Source organism: Thermobia domestica, chromosome 3, assembly GCF_964235325.1.
Source record: "Thermobia domestica chromosome 3, izTheDome1.hap1.1, whole genome shotgun sequence".
NCBI classification, from domain to species: domain Eukaryota; kingdom Metazoa; phylum Arthropoda; class Insecta; order Zygentoma; family Lepismatidae; genus Thermobia; species Thermobia domestica.
Genome location: NC_137456.1, coordinates 54,435,079 through 54,454,585, shown reverse-complemented (window position 1 = coordinate 54,454,585; position 19,507 = coordinate 54,435,079). Strand labels below are relative to the sequence as shown.

The 19,507-nt window shown below is 36.6% G+C and overlaps 1 protein-coding gene across 2 annotated transcripts in view; it reads left to right on the top strand.

The window, feature by feature from the left end:
• Cp110 (Centriolar coiled coil protein 110kDa) overlaps nt 1-14,304 on the top strand; it is a 41,294-nt gene extending 26,990 nt beyond the window's left edge. Inside the window, exons 5-7 of one of the 2 annotated variants that reach the window (XM_081750833.1) lie at nt 1,234-1,409; nt 4,834-4,973; nt 13,074-14,304. In XM_081750833.1, the coding sequence (XP_081606959.1) occupies nt 1,234-1,409; nt 4,834-4,973; nt 13,074-13,219 (462 nt within the window). In that variant the 3' untranslated portion in view covers nt 13,220-14,304. The remainder of the gene's footprint in view (nt 1-1,233; nt 1,410-4,833; nt 4,974-13,073) is intronic. The other variant, XM_081750834.1, reaches the window with a different exon arrangement.
• Nucleotides 14,305-19,507: the final 5,203 nt, after the last annotated feature.

Below are 19,507 nucleotides of genomic sequence, written 5' to 3'. Positions count from 1 at the left end.
ACATAATCCTCACAATAAACATTCAAATTTGTTTCTTTTTTTATCTTATCGAAAGTTCGTTTCTATCTGTTTTAGTAATTTTCTTGTTAATTTTGGAAGAAAATAGGTTTTAGTTTTGTGTAAAAGAAGTATGCAGAATGAGTCAGAAGTTCTTTCTCTGAAACGAAAAAGGTCTCAGCCATTGTACATCAAGATAGGAATATTATGTTTGAGGGTACCTTCTGCTTCATTGTCACCATCTTAGATCGAAGTCAAGATACTTAGTTAAAAAGAAGCCATGTGGGGTATCAAATAACACTAGAGGGATGCCCTGACTTATTCATGTAATCAGTTTCATATAACTGTTACTTGAGCGTTGTGATGGATTGAAGTGACATTAAGATTCAAAATAAATTATTCTTTGCATTATGTGAAACAAAGTAATTGATGGGGCTGTCTTAGTAGAGCACGAAAGAGTAATTATAGTACTCACAATTACGTGGTGTACTTAAAGAGCATACAGTACTGGTGTCCAGAATATTTTTTTCTTTCGTTTTGTTCATTCAGCATTAACATGATTATGTTTTTCCTCCAGTTTTTCGCAGATGGTTACTCTGTCTCTGAGATAATAACGTTTTTAATTTGTTTATTTTACCGTGTTTTGGATGATCAGTGAGATGTTTTGAATTATCTTTGCTGTGAAAATAAGGATGTAAATAATATAAACAATCGGAAATAATAATATCGTATGTAAACAGACAGAATTTAAGAGAAAACGCTAATAAAACTATGAGAGAAAGAAAAATGGAGGAAAGACGAACACTGGAGAAAATTGGATAAAAACAAAGTGCAACGGGCGCGTAAGAATTTGATTTATGCTATCGATCAAAGCGGTGGATGAAAAACAGAAATAATTAAGATGAATAGTTCAAAGATAAAGGAACAAATATCGTTTGTTTTACGATAAAATTTCAACAAGAAATATTTTCGTTCTCACCCTATTTCCCAGTAATTCGAATACCGAATATGGAATTTTCTTATTAGCCAGTAATTATTTATAATTAACGTATATACGGTGTACTGCATGATCTGTGAATAATATAAATCTGTACAACCTTTTTGAGACAGATACCTCTCATTTTAAGGACAAATAATTATTCTTCATTAGTGTTCGTTATTCAGAGATTTCACTGCATATAAATATAAAATATGTTTTGTAAATTAAATTAAGAATGTATTCTCTCTTTGTAACAGTTGAATACTGCGTGCTACGACCTACATGATATCTTCTTTAGTTTATCTATTGGCGAGAGGATGTCTATCATTGCCACGGACAGGGACCGTATTCAGAAGAGAGCTCAGAAACCCCAAGGAAGGGGATTCATCTCTGCTGCCACCAGAAAGGCAATGGAGAGGAAGAAACAAAATCAGTACGTATATGTTCATTTGTTAGAAGCTGAACTTCATGTCTTTCTTTCCAATGGATAGTGTAAATAAGTAAGGTTTTCCAGCAATCAAAAGTAACGCTTAACATTTTAAAACATAAACAACTTTTATAAAAGGTAATTAAACAAAATCTTAATGTTGTGAAGCAGTAGAAGAATTGGGAAATTATTTTGTTATGTCTTTCAATCGAATAGAGATAGCATAAGCTAAAATAAATAAATAAATAATAATAGTAAAACTTCGCAACTGGATGTAGGAGAGACCCAGTTTAGGAGCTTGTTTCGCGAAAGGTATAAGTCTCATATTATGTACTTACTTCTATTTCTTTTTGAAATAAACCATTGGGTACTGACATCAAATCATAAATTTATGACTAATATCTATATGGATAAGCTCGCAAAGTACACATTTACGTTTATTGTAAATAATGAGTATGAAGGTCTATAGTTGGCATGTGGTTGAGGTTTGGAAAAAATCTCCGCTCCTGGGAGCTTTTTACAAAAAATACTAGTCATGTGCTATTAGCGTAGAACTCACAAGACTAAAACTTTTACAATTGTGTATATACATATAATATGATATAAAATCTAGATAGAATTGAGTGCGTCTGTTATCGAGGAATTTAGAATTGAAAATCTATAAAAGCGCAGTATTGCCCGTAGTACTCTGTGATGAGAAAGTTTGTCATTAACACGGCAAGAACACAAGTTAACAGTATTCGAAAACAGGGTCTTGAAGAGCTTTTGTGAGTCTTACAAGAACAAAGGAATGGATTAATGAACAAGTTACTTGATCCTAAAATAGGTGAGGCACTTCACTTGTATGGAAAATTCGTGCGCGGTATTTAGAATCTTGGTTGAGAAACCTTTGGTAAGATACTTCTGGGAAGGACTAAAAGACGGAGAAAGTAATACTTAAAAAAAGACCTTCGGGTAGTACGACATGTACTTATCCGGACTGGATTGGTTTTACACAGGATAGGTTCAAACGGACTTTAGTTTCTGCTGCATTGAACCTCTGGGTAGTTAGTTGTATAATTAGTTAATATAACGTGAAAATAGGATTAGGATTTTAGATTTCTGAGCTTTCAGCATCTAAGGCCATTTAGCCCGTCACGTATGAGGGATGACGTTCCTCGGCGAGCACACTATTCGGGGAAAGGGAAGGAAGGAAACGGCCTGGGACCTATATGTTAGGTACCATCCCAGCATTTGCCTGATGTGAATGAGGAAAACCCAGGAAAAACTCATTCAGAATGGCTGGCGTGAAAAAGCTTTTTACACTTTTTCGACCGAGTACCCCCCCCAACCGGGAATCGAACCCGAGACCGCTCACACTACGCTACACGGGGCCACATAACCTGAAGTGATAATGATGTTTCACAAATTAGAGATAAATATTAGGGAGTATTTGCAAACACTTCGACTAATGTTCTAGTATTTCTGTTCCAGAATATTTTACTATTTGTAAGAAACGTTTGTAACTTGTAAGGTTCGTATAATTTCTAAGATTCTAGCAGGAAAATTCACGAAGTGTTAAGACTGTATTAATATTGTAAATGTCTGTATATTAATAGTCATGCTCAATAGAAAAGTCTTTTACATGCAATAGACGCTGGATATTGTAACACTTTGGCTTGGGGGTAATATGTCAAACAGCGAAAGGAAATTTCAAAAGAGAAGCCTGATGATGAACCTGAAAGATGTGCACAAACTCTTGGAGGTGATTCGTGACATCAATAGAAGACAAAAACTTCTCTTGCATATTATCGAATTTCACGTCGTGTAAGAGTGACAGGGGTGCCAACTTGGAATCGAAACTTGAATCCTGACAATTGGAACGGAACACAGATCTGCACATACTTCGGGAAGTAATTCCTGACATCAAAAGAAAACAAAATGTCCTCTTACATGTTGTTAAATTCCGTCGTGTACGAGTGACATGTTTTCTGTTCCGTTCCAATTGTCAGGATTCGAGTTTCGATTCCAAGTTGGCACCTCTGTCACTCATACACGACGCGGAATTCGTCAACATGCAAGAGGACTTTTTGTCTTCTTTTGATGTTACGAATCACCTCCCGAAGTATGTTACATCTTTCAGGTTGACTTAGTCAATATCCGGGCAATTGTTTTTCCGTTTTGTATTTCCGGGCTAAATTGAGTTTGTTATGCAATGAATTCTAGGCTACTATCACCAACAAACCTCTAAACACGAATAGTGAATGAACCGTTTCACTTGCATGATGATTGTGCGTCAATATATCGCGCATATTTTTTTTTTCTATTACATTTTCATACATGTGGATTTTGAGTACTAGGCGTGTTGTACATGGTCGTATAATCACTCATAGATTTATTTATTTCAATATATGTATATTTTATTATAAATTCTGAATGAGAACGGATTTTAATATGGTCTTTCGTAACTCAAACGGAATGTGACTCAATTTCAGATAAGTGTGCTTACTCTAATTGATCTGTTTGTTGAAAATTGTTCATTTTGGAGTCAATTCATCAATGACTATCTAGGTTCGGATTAATTATACAACCACTCTCATAATGGTCTGTAAAGGCGACAAACTTTTATGAGTTTTATCAACGCTCGATTGAATTGTTTGTTTTGGAAAACAAGGCGAATTTTTTGTTGTTGACTATGGGGAATAACTTCTGGACGAATTTTGATTAATTGGAAAATTGTAGCATTCAGTATTAAGTTTGGTAGATAATGAGGTTATATTTAGTATGTTGCGTATATATGAACCTTGTGATACGTAATTTAGAGATTGAGTGAAAGGTATTTAGAGAATAGTCTTATAGTATTTAGAAGATGGACTTAATTATAATGCTCACCGAGAACTACTTATGTATAAAAGTAAATAACCGTTTGAGAATTGCTGTGCTGTATACTGCATCAGATTTGGTCTTAAGCATCTTTTCATATCCGTTCTATCTTTAGGCACTTTAAACCAAAATAATTTAAACGTGAAATCGACGCTACAATATACAATAATGTGAATATGTACTATAATACCGGCATTCATTTTCCTGATATTGTTGTTGAATGTATGGTACAAATCATTTTACTACGTTTCTAGCAGAGATAACGAAGCAGTTATATATATATATATATATATTTACTAAAAATCACGAATTATTATACTCTGCAGATTTCTTTCTTTTGAGCATGTTGTTTTGATTTCTTAAAAGTGTGATGGAAGAAATTAACTGGAATTTCCCGATTTGTTTCTCATGGACACTGCTCAGGGTTAGCCATAAATATTATTTTGCACTGGGAGAACACTTCTAGGGCTAGAGAGCATAATGGTTGCATGTTTTCCGGATAGGTGTTTGCCTGACCTTACTGTTAACTAATCTTAAGTATTAATGGGTGTTTTCCTTACTGTTGTAGAGAGCAAGCATCTCCTACGAATGGAGAAAATTGTGAAATCGTTGCAACACACGCTGAGCAGCCTTCTGTCCGCAGAAGAAGAACATGGGCTTCAGCCGAGAAAGAGAACACGAATACTTCTGTTTGTTCCATGGTTGGAGGTACTAATACTACTAGTAACTACTACCTTACTCATACCATTAAGGGGAAATTACAGTGTCGACGCCAGATTTAATTTCGTAGGGTGGGTGGAGAAGGTGGAGGAGCAGAAACATTTTCTGGGCCTATTTTTTTTTTTAATCTTCTATATATATAAAAGAGAACGTACAAAATTTTGTCCGCTCATCACGCTAATACGGCTGAACCAATTTCTTTCATTTTTGGGGGGTTATTAGGATTTGGACCCTAGATGGTTTTTATCATATCACTTTAATTTTTAATTACCAGTGTCTTGAGATAATTGACCATTCAAGTGTCCATAACGTACAAATCCTTTGTTATTAGTTCATCATAGGTAAAAATAAACGTATTTATATGCAACCCGCATGACCGTGTCACTCGGCGGGTTAACATAAATGACAGGCGATATACAGCGGAAAATAGCTTGAATCTTCTGTTTAAAATTTTTTAATTGATTTGCTTATTTTTACAGACACTTTTACAATATGCCAGCACCGGGATGACCGCAGCGAAGCGGGGCGGGTTAACATAAATGACAGGCGATATAATGTTAAGATTTACTGCAATCTTCTATGGTTTTTATCATATCACTTGAAAGCGAAAAAGTAAAAATTATCTAAGTAACAAAGTTTATTGCGTTCCGGGGTGACCGCAGCGAAGCGGGGTGAACGCTGCTAGTCGAAAATAATAGCTTTGTATAATTTGACCTACATTACCACATAACATGTCTGGGGCGTCCGGGAGGAGGAGGTGGACGATGCCACCGGGGCACCCATCCCCTTGCTACCCTCTAGCTCCGCCATTGGAATGTTACCATAGATTTATCGCATTTTTACATTGTTCACAATAACAGAAGGGGAGGAGGGGAGATGAGTATAAATTAGCAGTAACAAACAATACCTCAAAGGTAGCAACCAATTTGTGCTGTAGTGGTTTCTAAATGCTAGACAGTTATACAACCCAAATTTTGATTTTGTCTTTTTTTCCCGTGATATTTTGAAAATTGTAAAATTATTATAAATTCTTGGAGATCGCTTCCTTAAGCCTCTTAAAGTTTGTGGTACATTCTTCAGAAGAACGTCTCTTTACGATTTTGCTTCAATAATAATTGGTGAGTCCTTTGATTTTGGTTATATTCTTAAATGCAAAACGTTGTAACTCATTAAAACTCAAGTACTAACAGTAACACTCGACTGTTTTACTTTTTTTTTTTTTTTTTTGGTGAGATTTGAACCATTATTCGGCTTCGATCCAAGCACCATACTCGTAGGATGGTTATAACTATGATTCCACGAACTGAAAGTAAGCACTTCACCCAGGCAGTGTTTCCCATATTTTTGAAGAAATTTTAATCCTTAAAATATTGAACCATCTTTTTATTGCTATGGGATGGAAGAAACCATTCAAGGAATATGATTCAGCAAAATAAGGATGTTTTGAAAGTTTCGGAAAGGTAGCTGCCAGTGATAAGTAGCTAGAGGTGGCTCTAAGCTTTTTATCTCAATAACTTATTGGTCAATTAAAATTTACAGGGTTCTAATCCAGAAGCTTCAGGAACGGCTGGGTGAATGGATACTTACCGTGCGAATAAGTTGTTACATACCAATGGCTTTAGGAAAGTAGTGAGTTAGGCCGTTAAGTCAAAATTTTAACTAAGAATGAAATCAATAACATCATTTATCATACCACAATAATCTTTAATCTCGTGATCTGTTAATAGCCAATTAGTAAGTTCATGTAAGGTCAACATCCTACTTTAATAGACTGTCTGCAAGTTAATTAAAATACGTGCAGATAGAGTTAGGTGCACGTAAACGTATGAAAGCAAATGCAGTAGATGGAAATTATGAAAGAGACACATGTTTCAGGACCCCTTTTGCATTATTGCATATTATAACTATATAACTCAATCAAATCTCGCATCTGATTTACTATTTCTTCATTATTTTAATAAACATTAAGTTTCGATATATCACTTGATGGCAACTGAGAATAATTACAACATTATAGGAATTGTCATTCATTTAAGACCCATCTATAAGGTATGATTTAGGTCTGTTGTCACAAAACAAAGAAATAATAATAATAATAAAAATCCCGAACGAAAGCTCTTGTATTTCATAAACTACATTAAAGGTATACAAATTAAAACCTTTTCAAACAGAAGCATACGGACCTTCTTGTCCGACCCAGCGCAGTTTCCTCTTGAAATTTGGAAAAGAGAGCTTTCCTTGGTTCATTGCCACCTGCTTCGAAACTGCATAATGTTCTCGCAAAAGAGCTTTTTAGCAACCATATCCCTCTTGACCAGAACTCAGCACCGCTCAGTGAGTTTGCTCTGCGGTATTGATGTTGGGTTGTTCACGCATAAGGTATAGGATATGATTGTCCTACAAAAACTAGGTGGTGCTGTGTGCATAATGCAATGACGCCTTTCCCATCGTCGGTCACAAACGCTGGAGACAGTCTCCCATTGCATGCCAGACCATCATTTTTGGAAATACGGATTTCAGTTATGCTATTGCTTTTATAGGGTTTGTACATCTGATAAAATGGAGACATATTCCTTGGTATCCATCTCCGAAGCGCTCCATTCGACCTTTATTTAATCATCTGTGGTGATGAAAAAGTTATCTCCGACGGTATGGCCTGAGTATACAATTTTTATCAACGTCTTTTTGTATCCGTCCCATCGTTCGTCTTTTACAGGACTGTTTGATGTTTTTTAATAAATCATCCTGTGGTTAAATCATGCTGTGGTCCGGAGGCCTGAGCTTGTATCGGACATTACCAGTTTCCAGAATGCTTTTGATGACTTCGACAGATTCTTCTCACACAAACTTTGGTTTTGGAAGTGGAGTACTGACACTGCATAATGGAAAAAGGTGGCAATCGCAGTGCTTTGCTTTCGGCATGTTGCCCACGTGCACCACAACTTTGGCAAACACTGTAGCCAGGACTGGGATTCAACAGCTCCCTCGGGCATACCTGGAGCTCCCGGATTGGGTTGGACTCTGCCGGAATGTGGTCATACTGTGGGATTCGATAGTCTGTGTGAGCTTATCCCAGGAATCTGGGCAACGGCGAGCATAGCGGGAGGTGAGCTTGCCTTAACGCTGGGGCATGGGGAGACCTGACTCTCTAGCAGGACCGCTTCGACCAGTAGGTTAACTGGTAGACACTCAGGACTTCGGTTTGGCACCACAGTGGGTATATTGCCACTTCCTTAGAGAATAGGGGTTACATCGCAATTGCGAATCAAGGTCTAGGGACACACCTTGAAGGTGCACCGCGTGCACTTGGATATAAAATCAACATTCGAGGAATTACGAACCGGATGCATCTCGCGGAGCCGGTCCATAACTTAGGCCTAAAGGCCTCAGCACGTCTGCCCAGTGTGGAAATAGATCACTAGATCCTAATGTACCCTGTGGTAGCAGGACGTATACACTTCTCACTCTCACACCCAGTGGTGCAAACTCCAAGTTTGAGACAATAAACCTGAATCATATCGTACGTTAAATTGATCTACACAGTCAAGAGCACATTTATTATACAAAGCATGTAATAATTGGAGTGCGTTAATCAGAACGATTGACCTGTATGATTTGAATTGACAAGATAAGCATCAAATTAGGGTTAAGAATAGGATATTCCTGAGAAGGACTTGACTATTTAGCAAGAAATCATTATTTGGATTATTTAACTTCACCAGAAATGTCAGTGATTTGTACGTATTCTGAAAATATCCAAGAAAGAGTCCTAACTGACTGTTTTTGTATTATTTGGTTACAACGAAACAGGATTTATTTTCTTTTTCCTAAAAAAAAAAGTAATAATTAACTGGAAAAAAAAATAGACAATAGCTGCCAATCTACATGATTCTTATATTGCCCAAAGTTTACTAGTATTATAACAAATACTAAATCACGATGCTAATTGATTACTGAAAAATATGAAACCTAATGAATCTGGGCAAATGGCATTTATCCAATAATGGTATCCATATTTATCTAAATTACCTAAATAAAAGGAATTTAGATGTTAGTTTAAATGAAAATTGATTCGAAAGCTTCGCCTTCTGTTTTTTTTCGCGTTATGAGATGCACCACCGAGGTTAAGAAGGACGAGACGTACTATTAACGTCAACTCCGAACCGCAATCGGGACTTGCAGTTATTTAGAGAAATACTTTAAGATGTCATTTGTTGTTTTGTGACGTTCCTAGTCTCGTCATTGATCATGGTTTTAATGTTGCGTTTTGTTATGCCAATAGAAAGCATTACGTTTGCAGACTGTTGCTAATGCTTCTGATGAAGAGAGTATCAGTGTAATCATTAGGAACTATAGATATATAAAAGATTGATAGTTTTCATATTTTTGTGTCGGTATCTTTTACTTTATGCTTTTCATATTTATAACTTCTGTTGTGGTTTATTCAACATTACATTTATATATATATATATATATATCTTGGAACTCTATTATAGCTTAGAGTAATTTTGTATTTCCGTATTTACACGTATAAGTAGGTGTATTAATGTTTTGTGCATCAATTTCATTCTTTTGTCTCGTATTATAACTATGAAATAATTTTCTAAGAGGAACTACTGTGTATATTATATATTAGTACATTATAGACATACGTTTAAGAATGCAGTTTTAATATTAGAGCGAACAGTAAAATATTTTGGCTCAGTATAGAGCGTTCACCTCTTGTGAGTGGAGTTACTGTTCAGTCCAGTCCCATCTCATTCCAGGTGGGCTTTCAAGTGGACAAATATCGTATGCATGGGTTCTCCCGTTCCCTCCCATTTTCTTCATTCCACCATTTGATTCACAATCATTAGTGTTCCGTTGCATACCATGAAACGTTAAACTAAATATATATAGGAAACTAAGGCTCTAAAGGAAGGCCGTGAGTTTGGTGGTGCAAGAGTTTACAAAAATAAGCTGATTAGTAACATTCTAGAGCGTGCCTCTGTACCAATGTAGAGTTAATATAGTAGTATTAAGATGATAATAATAATAATAATAATAATAATAATAATAATGTTTGGCATACTCTCTCTTTCGCGTTTTTCTTACTCGCGCTAGGGTTTTTATTTTGACCAAAATATTTACATGATTGTCCAAAATACGTATACATTGAAATCGCTAAATCGACAGTTTTTGATTGGTTCATTGAGTTTTAATGAGGACGTCAGCATCGAGGCCATTTGCCCTTGCCACGATCAAAACGATCGCTCAAATCGAGAGTTTTCAAGCTGACGTGAGTGTAGAGAAGAAAACAATATTGTTCTATGTTAAGGTTTACTTCTAAACAAACATACAAAGGATACTAGGAAAGTTTTGCAATACAGTTTTATTTATTTATTTTCTTCCAAAATAATTTCCATCACATTCAATACACCTCTCCATCTTCCGAAACCAATCTTTAAACAAGATTTGCCAAGTTTCACTAGGAGTAAGGCACACCCGTTGTCCCAAGCCCTCAGAAGATCTTCATTACTAAAAAACTGCATCCCTTTCAGCTTTATTTTCAATACGGGAACAGTGCAAAGTCGCAGGGAGCAAGGTCTGGAGTGTAAGGGGTGTGCTAAAAAACGTTTGTTCTGTGTTGGTCAAATGTTCGGCACAGGCTTTCGTGCAGTGAGCTGGAGCATTGTCATGATGAAGGAACCAGGTGCCCATTCTTGAATTTGGTCGTAGGTTCTTCATAGATTCGATTACTTTAAGCAGGTACTGTTCAGTGTACCACTTAGCTGTGACCGTCTTCTGTGCGTCCAAAACGACATGCTCCACAATTCTACTCAATTCTAAAAATAGAACTTCCATTTTTTGGTTTACTGATCGGGTTTTTCTGACAGCTACATAGAGACCTGCACGGGCCGGCGGCCCGGGCTTGGGCGGGCCGGGCCGATATTGTTATTTCTTTGGGCCGGGCCGGGCTTGGGCTGGCCGACACTGATTTCTCTTCAGGTTGGGCCGGGCTGGGGCCGATCAATTGCAATTCTTTAATAATTATTGACTTTCGTTAAACGATAATTGGAATAAAGCCAAACGTTGAAGAAGTGTGTCCTTAAAAATGTCACAAAGAATGCAATAGCTATTTACAGTTTGTGTTGCTTAGCGGCTCCACTTTCACTATAGAGGATTGCAGGCATTATGCGGTAAATTGAGCTCTGACCTTGACCTTCACTGAATTCAAAATATAAAAAGAAGAGGTGGGAATGTTCTGCCTGTCGCTAAACAATATTGCCATCTTCACTTTATGCTAAAAATCAATTAAGTTAGATTTTTGTTACAGGGAATGGAGTTTTTGTTCTCTCGGTGACAGGCAAAGTTCTAGGAGGCAATGGTACCATTCGGGAGGCAAGCGTCAGGTTGTGAACCAGAGTTCAGAAAATGTTTTTGAGGGTTAGGTCAAATTTAGTACTAAATTTTGAGAAAGATTCGGGCTCGAGCTAATTTTTTAAAAAAATTATTGGGCCCGGGCCGGGTTGGGCCGGGCCTAGGTACGTTCGGGCTGGATTGGGCTCGGGCCGAAAAATGCGGCCCGTGCAGGTCTCTACAGCTACATCTGTATCATCTTCATCACAGATCCAAATTTTGTTCTCAGTCGTGGTCGGCACATCATAATAGTACAATCAAGTCTGGTCACCTGTCACGATGTTGTTCATATATCGAGATTGACACTTATTAAACATTTGCATCATCTTCCGGCATCATGTCACACTGTCATCTGCTCTTCGGTCAGACTGCGACACCCGGAGACAACGAAGTTTCTTCATGTGCAAATGATCATGCGGAATCGAACAGTTGCTGGCATTTAGAGCTCAATCTGCTGGTAGGACAGTCACCTGTCTTCGTCAAGCATTTTTCTAACAGCAGTAATGTTTCCGTCCGTAACTGACGTTCGTGGCCTTCTCGCCCTCTCAGCGTCCTCCAGATTGAAATTTCCCCTTTGTAACTCTCTGTACCACCTGAATATAGTCGTACGTTGTGGGCAGACATAACCTAGTGCAAGAATCATTTCTAAGCACTGGTCTACATTTAAACAACGCGCAAAGTTATACCGCAACACTTCTCGTATCTCCTTTCGTGACCAAGATGCCATAGTAAGCACTTGAGACTATCAATGCTAATGAATAACAGCCCATCGACTTGGCTTAGCGGTTACTGTGCAAGTATGAACATGTCTCACCATGCATCAAGAAGCAGACTCCTGCGACACATGGTTGCGTCGTATTGCAGAAACTTTTCTAGTACCCTTTGTAAAAGAAGCACGCTTATTTGTTGCGAATACATGTACTCTTTCGCAAATATTTCATCACTATAAACTATAAAATCACTACATATATATAGCAATACCATGATAAAAACTAATAATAATGTATTGTAAACGAATATGCGTGGTGAAATGCAGAAAACCGTCGTCTTCGAATCAACAGGACTTGAGATTTAACGGACAGAACTTTACTAATGTAGCAAACACAGTTGAACGTCTTGTGATTATTACAGGCAATTTAAATTTTTGATCATTAGGAATCAGCATTCACCGGGAAAGCAATGGAAGATCGAGACTTTTCATCCTTCTAATATGTAGTTGTAAAGAGTATTTTGTTACCAATTTGGTATTACATAAAAGATTTTACATTATATAGCACAATTTCAAGTGTATTATTCTGTTTTAAATGCATGTTGCTCATAATACAATTCGTGTTCTGTGTAAGCATGCGCGCTTTCTCGTGGTACCAGTGCTTAGGTTGACAAGATAACCGAACTGGATCCTGATTCTGCTTATGATTTGATTTGATTTTGAGTTTACCGTCCCTTTCAACAACGAGGTGATATGAGACGTGAAGCTATAGTTTAACGTAGGATCTGAACCACATGGGCTCCCGACGGGAATCGAAGCCGGGTCTCAAGCAGATTTTTGAGTAACGGAAGGATACAAATGTTTCCGAAGTAAAAGAGAATAGAGAAAGAGAGAGATTGTCAACCACTTTTCATTTATATGTAGTGTTTTATGTACTATCGTTTTGGTTCTAAACTTAACAAATATTGTTTATGTTTCAGACAAAAATAAGCCTTGGTATATCAATAAATGTGAATCTCGGACGAGTGTTTCATCGTCGGTTACGAAGCCCTCATCAAACGCTGCTCGTGCTTTGAGTGCAAAACCTGCTGGAGCACCGAAGTTCCATCCACGCCCATGGAGGTGACCACTTACGAGCACAGCTAATCCAACACCACTACTGTTTTATTAGTTTTATTTGATCGTAATATTTTAAATTGATAGAGAAAAAAATAAAAGTACATAATTGTGGTGGTTTTGTAGGCAGTTTTCCAGGTTGTCACAAAGAATTTAACTGTTGCTGGCGACAAGAGATCGTTATGACAATATGTTAACTAAATATATATATATATATTAGTGAATCGTTTGTAAACATGAAGATCAGTTTAAGTTCCAATTGCTAGCTGTAGTCCATCGAAATGAGTTGTTGGTGCTGTAATCGGTGTGGACTTCAATAGTTTATTACTAGCTGATAACAGTATGATGATCTCTATTGTTATAGTTTATTTTGAGTAAAATATTTTTAGCTATATTATCTTCTTCGCCTAAGTGAGTAACACCTTCTTTCGGATATTCTTAACTTTTAACTATTAGCTTGGCCACTGATCAAGTCATTATGAGCGTACTATATCATTTTTCAAAACAATTATTGCTAGCAGCTGTAACAAATAGTATCAATGCAGTTTTGTTTAGGTTGTGCCTTAGTCACTAAAGACAATCGCAGTCAAAGTTAAGCACATGGAAACATGAATACAGTTTCCTTTAAGTCTGCGAATGACTTCCAATTATTTTTAAAGTATAGAAGTGTGAGTAATTATATTTGAAAGAAGTTCTGAATATTTTAAAGGAGTAAAATTTTTAACTATAAATATACCAAAGATACATTTAAGTTCCATGACTGCTCAATTTCTGTACATATTAGTCCTGTATAAATGATAGCATAGTATATTTATAACATTAATTTATTTCTGAAGCAGTTGATCTCACAATTAACATTAACCATATGGTACTAATACTTGATACTGATGATAAGAAAAAAAATACTTCGTGAATGAGATTTCGGTTTCACGCCTAGTTCATTCCTTAGTAATATATTTGTGATACAGTAATTTTAAACAATGACTGAAAATGTGTATCTGAAGTCAGATCTAGTTCAACTTGTCTATAAGTTTAAATATGTTTGTAATAGAACATTGTAATAAGTAAAGAAAAATAAAAGCTTCGTTTTATGAAGACGTATCTTTTTTAAATAATCAATGGCATTGCCAAAGAGTGCAAGAGATTCCCGAAGCTGATATGTAGATATACGTGCCTTCTGAGGGCTTTTGGCGAAAGTCACGTACGTTAGATTCTTGGAAACAGACAAATGAAATAGAAGAAAGGAACTACAATGAAGCGAAGAACTAAATTTTATCTCACCCTCGCTCACAATTATGACTTTCCCTATATTTTTTATTATCTGTCCTTCACCCAGTGACTTGGAAATGTTATATTTTGAAGTTTCTCAGTGTATATACTTCCAAGAGCAAAAATGGGACAGGTGTTTCCCATCTTAATCGAGAGTTCATTCTAACATCCGTCTGATGAAACTGAAAGAAGGTAAAAAATCTGCCAGAGGGTTCGAACCGCGTCCACAGTATATCACAGGGCTGACGTCTTGAGTTTTACTACTAACATCTATAAAATAAACATTCCACAGTATATTATTATTATTTAACAATATACGTGACCTCCCCCTCGAAAAAGCCAGTTTCTTGAATCGTGTCTGGTCGGTTTGTAGTTTTAACAGCACATACAGAAAAGGAAATTTGGTGTTTATTTACAAAAGCATGCACCTTAGTTTCAACAGTGCTGTTTTCATTATTAACACATTTCAGCAGCATGCGACAAATGGATTTCCGTTCCTCGTGGTTGGTTGCTTCAGTCCACTTGTGTTGTTGTTACTGTCAATTTGTAAGATGGCTGCTTTATCTCAGTAGTAGAACGTTCACCTGTGGTGCGTGAGTTTTCTGTTCTCCCGTTTCCTCCCACGTATTTCATTCATTCTCATCATCACAGTCACCTTTAGCTTACACGGCATAACCGTGCAACGTAAAATTGAAATATTTCATATCAATTTGGAAGATGAATCACTCATCTACTTCAATACTGAATGAAATAATTAATAATAAATAATTATTTTATGACCATTAACTTTTGCAGATGGTGTATCAACTCAAATATCTATTTATATTTGATGTAGTTTACACGGGAATCTTAAAACTCGGCTTGGCCCAACTGCAATAAGTTTCCCTTATAATTCTTACAGAAGACTATATAACCACCCAAAGAATGTACAAGTAAATAAAATCGAGGAACATCTGTTTGTAATCAGAGGTGGAAAAAGTTTAAATTGATGAAGGATCTTCAATATGGCCTATGTTTCAATAGGAATTAGCTGTATAACTATATGGCATAAGAAATGAAAGCACGCCCATGAATCTTACCATATTAATTTAGTCCAGCGGAGATTATCATTAACATTCTTCAAATCTTGGTGTATATACATAAAATTCTATTTCCTCCTCAAAAACCTATTTCTCGAGGCAATTTCTATTTATGCAAGGTTTTGTCCTACCCGTTATAAAAGTTCTGCACTTAATTATTCCCAATATACTCTGCGATGAATTTATATTGAAAAATCTCATTTTTCCTCTTCTATGTCCGTTTTTGTTCCTGAATATTTTCCCGAAGATATGTTTTCGAACCTCTCAGTCTGTGTTCATCTATATGAGTTGGTGCCGAACTTTCACATTCATACTAGAGATATCCGAGCTTGCGACTCTGTTTAAGCAGAAGCGGATAGCGAGCCAATCCAAGCGAACGCAAGTCTGAGTGAGGTTAGTGAGCGCAAGCGAAACTCACTGAGGATGGATAGTCCGAGCTCTTAATGAACAGGAGTCTCATTGAGAATAGTAAGCCCGAGCTCAATTGAGTGCTAGTCTGAGCTAACGTCGTCATTGAGGATAATAAGACAGTCCGAATTCAAAAGAGTGCGACTCTGAGCCTCATTGAGGATAATAAGACAGCCCGAATTCAAATGAGTGCAAGTCTGAGCTATCGTGAGCCTCAATTACAAAATGGACATCTCTGCATGGAGTGAAAAATCCGTACCCTACCAATGAAGAAAAGACATGCAGTGAAATCTCTTTTTTTTCTTCTTCTTCTTCAACATAATCTTCTTGAAAGGAAATGCTTTTTTCCAACGGTTCTCTTAACATTTTGATGATACCCTTGGAATAATACGATTTGTCAAACTTTGTAAAATAGGCTTCCATGTCCGATATGACAGCCTCATTGGTGCGAAATCTCTTTTTCCTGGAGCCATCTTTTCAAGTTAGGAAACAAACAGTAGTCGCTGGGGGCCAATCTGGAGAATACAGTGGATAGGGAAGCAATTCGTAATCTTAAAGAATCCAATTTCACAATCGCTTTTATGAATGTGTGGGCAGGTGCGTGTCAGCATAGAACAAATTTATTTTTTTCTTCAAGTGCGGTCGTTTTTTCTTGATCTAGTACAGTTTCTACAATAATGTAACTAATACACTCGTAAGTTATTATTTTCCTATCTCCATATAGTCGATGAATATTATGCGATGCGCATTCCAAAAAATACTGGCCATAAACTTGCCGGCCTAACTTTGTGTTTTTTGGGCGCTTTGATCGGCTTTCACCCGCTTGCAACCACTCTGCAGACTATCGATTGGACGCTGGTGTGTAATAATGGATCCATGTTTCATCAATTGTCACGAATCGATGCAAAAATTCCGTTCGATTTGGATGAAACAACGCCAAAGCACACTCAATCATCAACACGGTACCCATTGTGCAGATAGCTTTTCGATCATCCAAAACAATGCGATGTTATATTTTCTGCAGTAACTGCCTCATTTGAACGATCTGAATGTTCAGCATCATCGATACTTTTACAGGGTTCCTATTGATCTGGAAAAATCTATTTCCCTGACTTTCGTGCCAGGTGTCGGATGAAGTTGACATATAAATAAGGAATAAATAACTGTGAATATTTATATATGAGAATATTTATTTTATAGAGACAAATAGTAATCAAATGCTCATAACAGGTCATTCAATAAGTCCGTAGGATAAGTAAGAAAAAAAACAAAATTTTGACATAACTCGATTTCATTATTCAACATAGTTGCCTTCGAGGGCGATACAACGAGTATAGCGATTTTCCAACTTTTCGATACCACTTTTATAGAACGATTTCTCTTTCTCGTCAAAATAGGCCTCAGTTTCAGCGATGACTTCATCATTGGACTTAAATTTCTTTCCAGCAAGCTCTTGAGATCTGAAAACAGGAAAAAGTCGCTGGGGGCTAAATCTAGAGAATATAGTGGGTGGGTAAGCAATTCGAAGCCCAATTCATTCAATTTTGCCATCGTTTTCATCGATCTGTGACACGGTGCATTGTCTTGGTGAAACAACACTTTTTTTCTTTTGCAAATGTGGCCGTTTCTTTGCGATTTCAGTCTTCAATCGATCCAAAAGTGCACAGTAATAGTCTCTGTTGATGGTGGTTCCTTTTTGGAAATAATCGGTGAATATTATTCTGTTCGCATCCCAAAATACAGACGCCATCACCTTACTGGCCGACTGTTGCGTCTTTGCTCGCTTTGGATTCGGTTCGTCGACTGCTGTCCACTCAGCTGACTGTCTTTTGGATTCTGGTGTGTAATAGTAAAGCCATGTTTCATCCATTGTCACATATCGACGATAGAATTCTCTTTTATTGCGGTTTAACAGCGCCAAGCACTCCTCTGAAGCATCGATTCGATGTTGTTTGTGGTTGACCGTGAGCTCACGCGGCACCCACTTTGCACAGAGCTTTCGCATACCCAAATGTTCGTGTAAAATGGTAAAAACACTACGATATCTTTACAATGTCAGCTAGCTCACGCACCTTCAATTTGCGATCGTTCATAACCAATAACCTACGGACTTATTCAATGGACTGTCACGTACATTGCACTTACCTTCCATAAAAATTTGAACAACGTCCATTATAATGGTTGGCTAAGCTAAAACTGGTATACAATTAATGTTCAGGAAACATATATTTCATAAAATTTCCCTGATTTCCAGTCTTTCCCCCCTGAACTTTCCTGACCAGTAGGAACCCTGATTTACGACTACGTTTAATTTCGGCATGCCACTTCTTTACTGTTGGATGTACAATGGAAATGATGTACACCTTGTCTCAAAAAGGTTGAGCGCATTCTTTATTGGTGTTTTGAGGCAATAATTTTCTAAGTCCAGCTTCGGGTATCTTCGGAAAAAGTAAACCAGGTTCGAACCTCCAAGCCAGCCTTTGCAATCGGGAAAAAGTTTGCAGATGTGTTTTTCTTCTTTTAAATATAATAAGACTTGTTACCAAGTGTAGAAAAAAAGCAACATTGATTGAAATACTTAATGATACAATATTTCGAAACCTTGTATTAATGTCAGCACATTCTTGTTTACCATTTAGCTCTCCGTACGTAATTGAACATTTAGATACGTTAAAGAATCTTTCCATATGTATAAGAATGCTCAAAGTTAAGACATAGAACGTAATTATCACCTCAAAAACAGCGTTTGTAGTGGATATGAATGTCATAATTTTCTTGAGAACAGTTACACATGTTTCGCTAGAAGCATGTTTCTGTAAATCCTTGTGTTAGCTCACTGGTAAGCTGTCGGATTTCAAATTGTAAGGTTGTGAGTTCGATTCTCATCTCGGTCAACGGTTTTTTTTTTTAAATTATATTTTCCGCAATGCATGAAAAATTATATAAAATAATTACATTAAAATACATCAGTTATATATATATATATATATATATATATATATATATATATATATATATATATATATATATATATATAACATAATCATTGCAGAACATAGTAATTATTATGTTTAAAATATAACATCTGAGATAGGTAGGTGTTCACAGTAGGTCGGTATTATATATGAGAATGTTAAATACAAGTTAGGAAAATCGTTCAATAGCAATAAATAAATTATGTAGTGTATTTATTTGCAGCTATTTGTCATATAGAGGGTACTTCTCAATATTCATATTACAGCATATCATTTATGTTCTTGAAAAATTATTCGATGCATAAAGAGAGGGTATAAACAGAGAATCCAAAGTCGGAACGCTCGCAAGAAATTCATGAACCCCAAAGGTCACGTGAGCAGACTGGAATTGTCCTTATGAAGCATGCCACAGCAGAAAGTCTTTACATAGATTTTCAATTCAATTCCCATTGGCGTAACTAGGATATTTTCCTAAAGGGGGGGGGGGAGCATGGTCCATTAGTTCTGAAAAATTGGAAGAATCTTTTAGAAGACCTTGTTATGATGTTATATATAGTCTCCCTTACC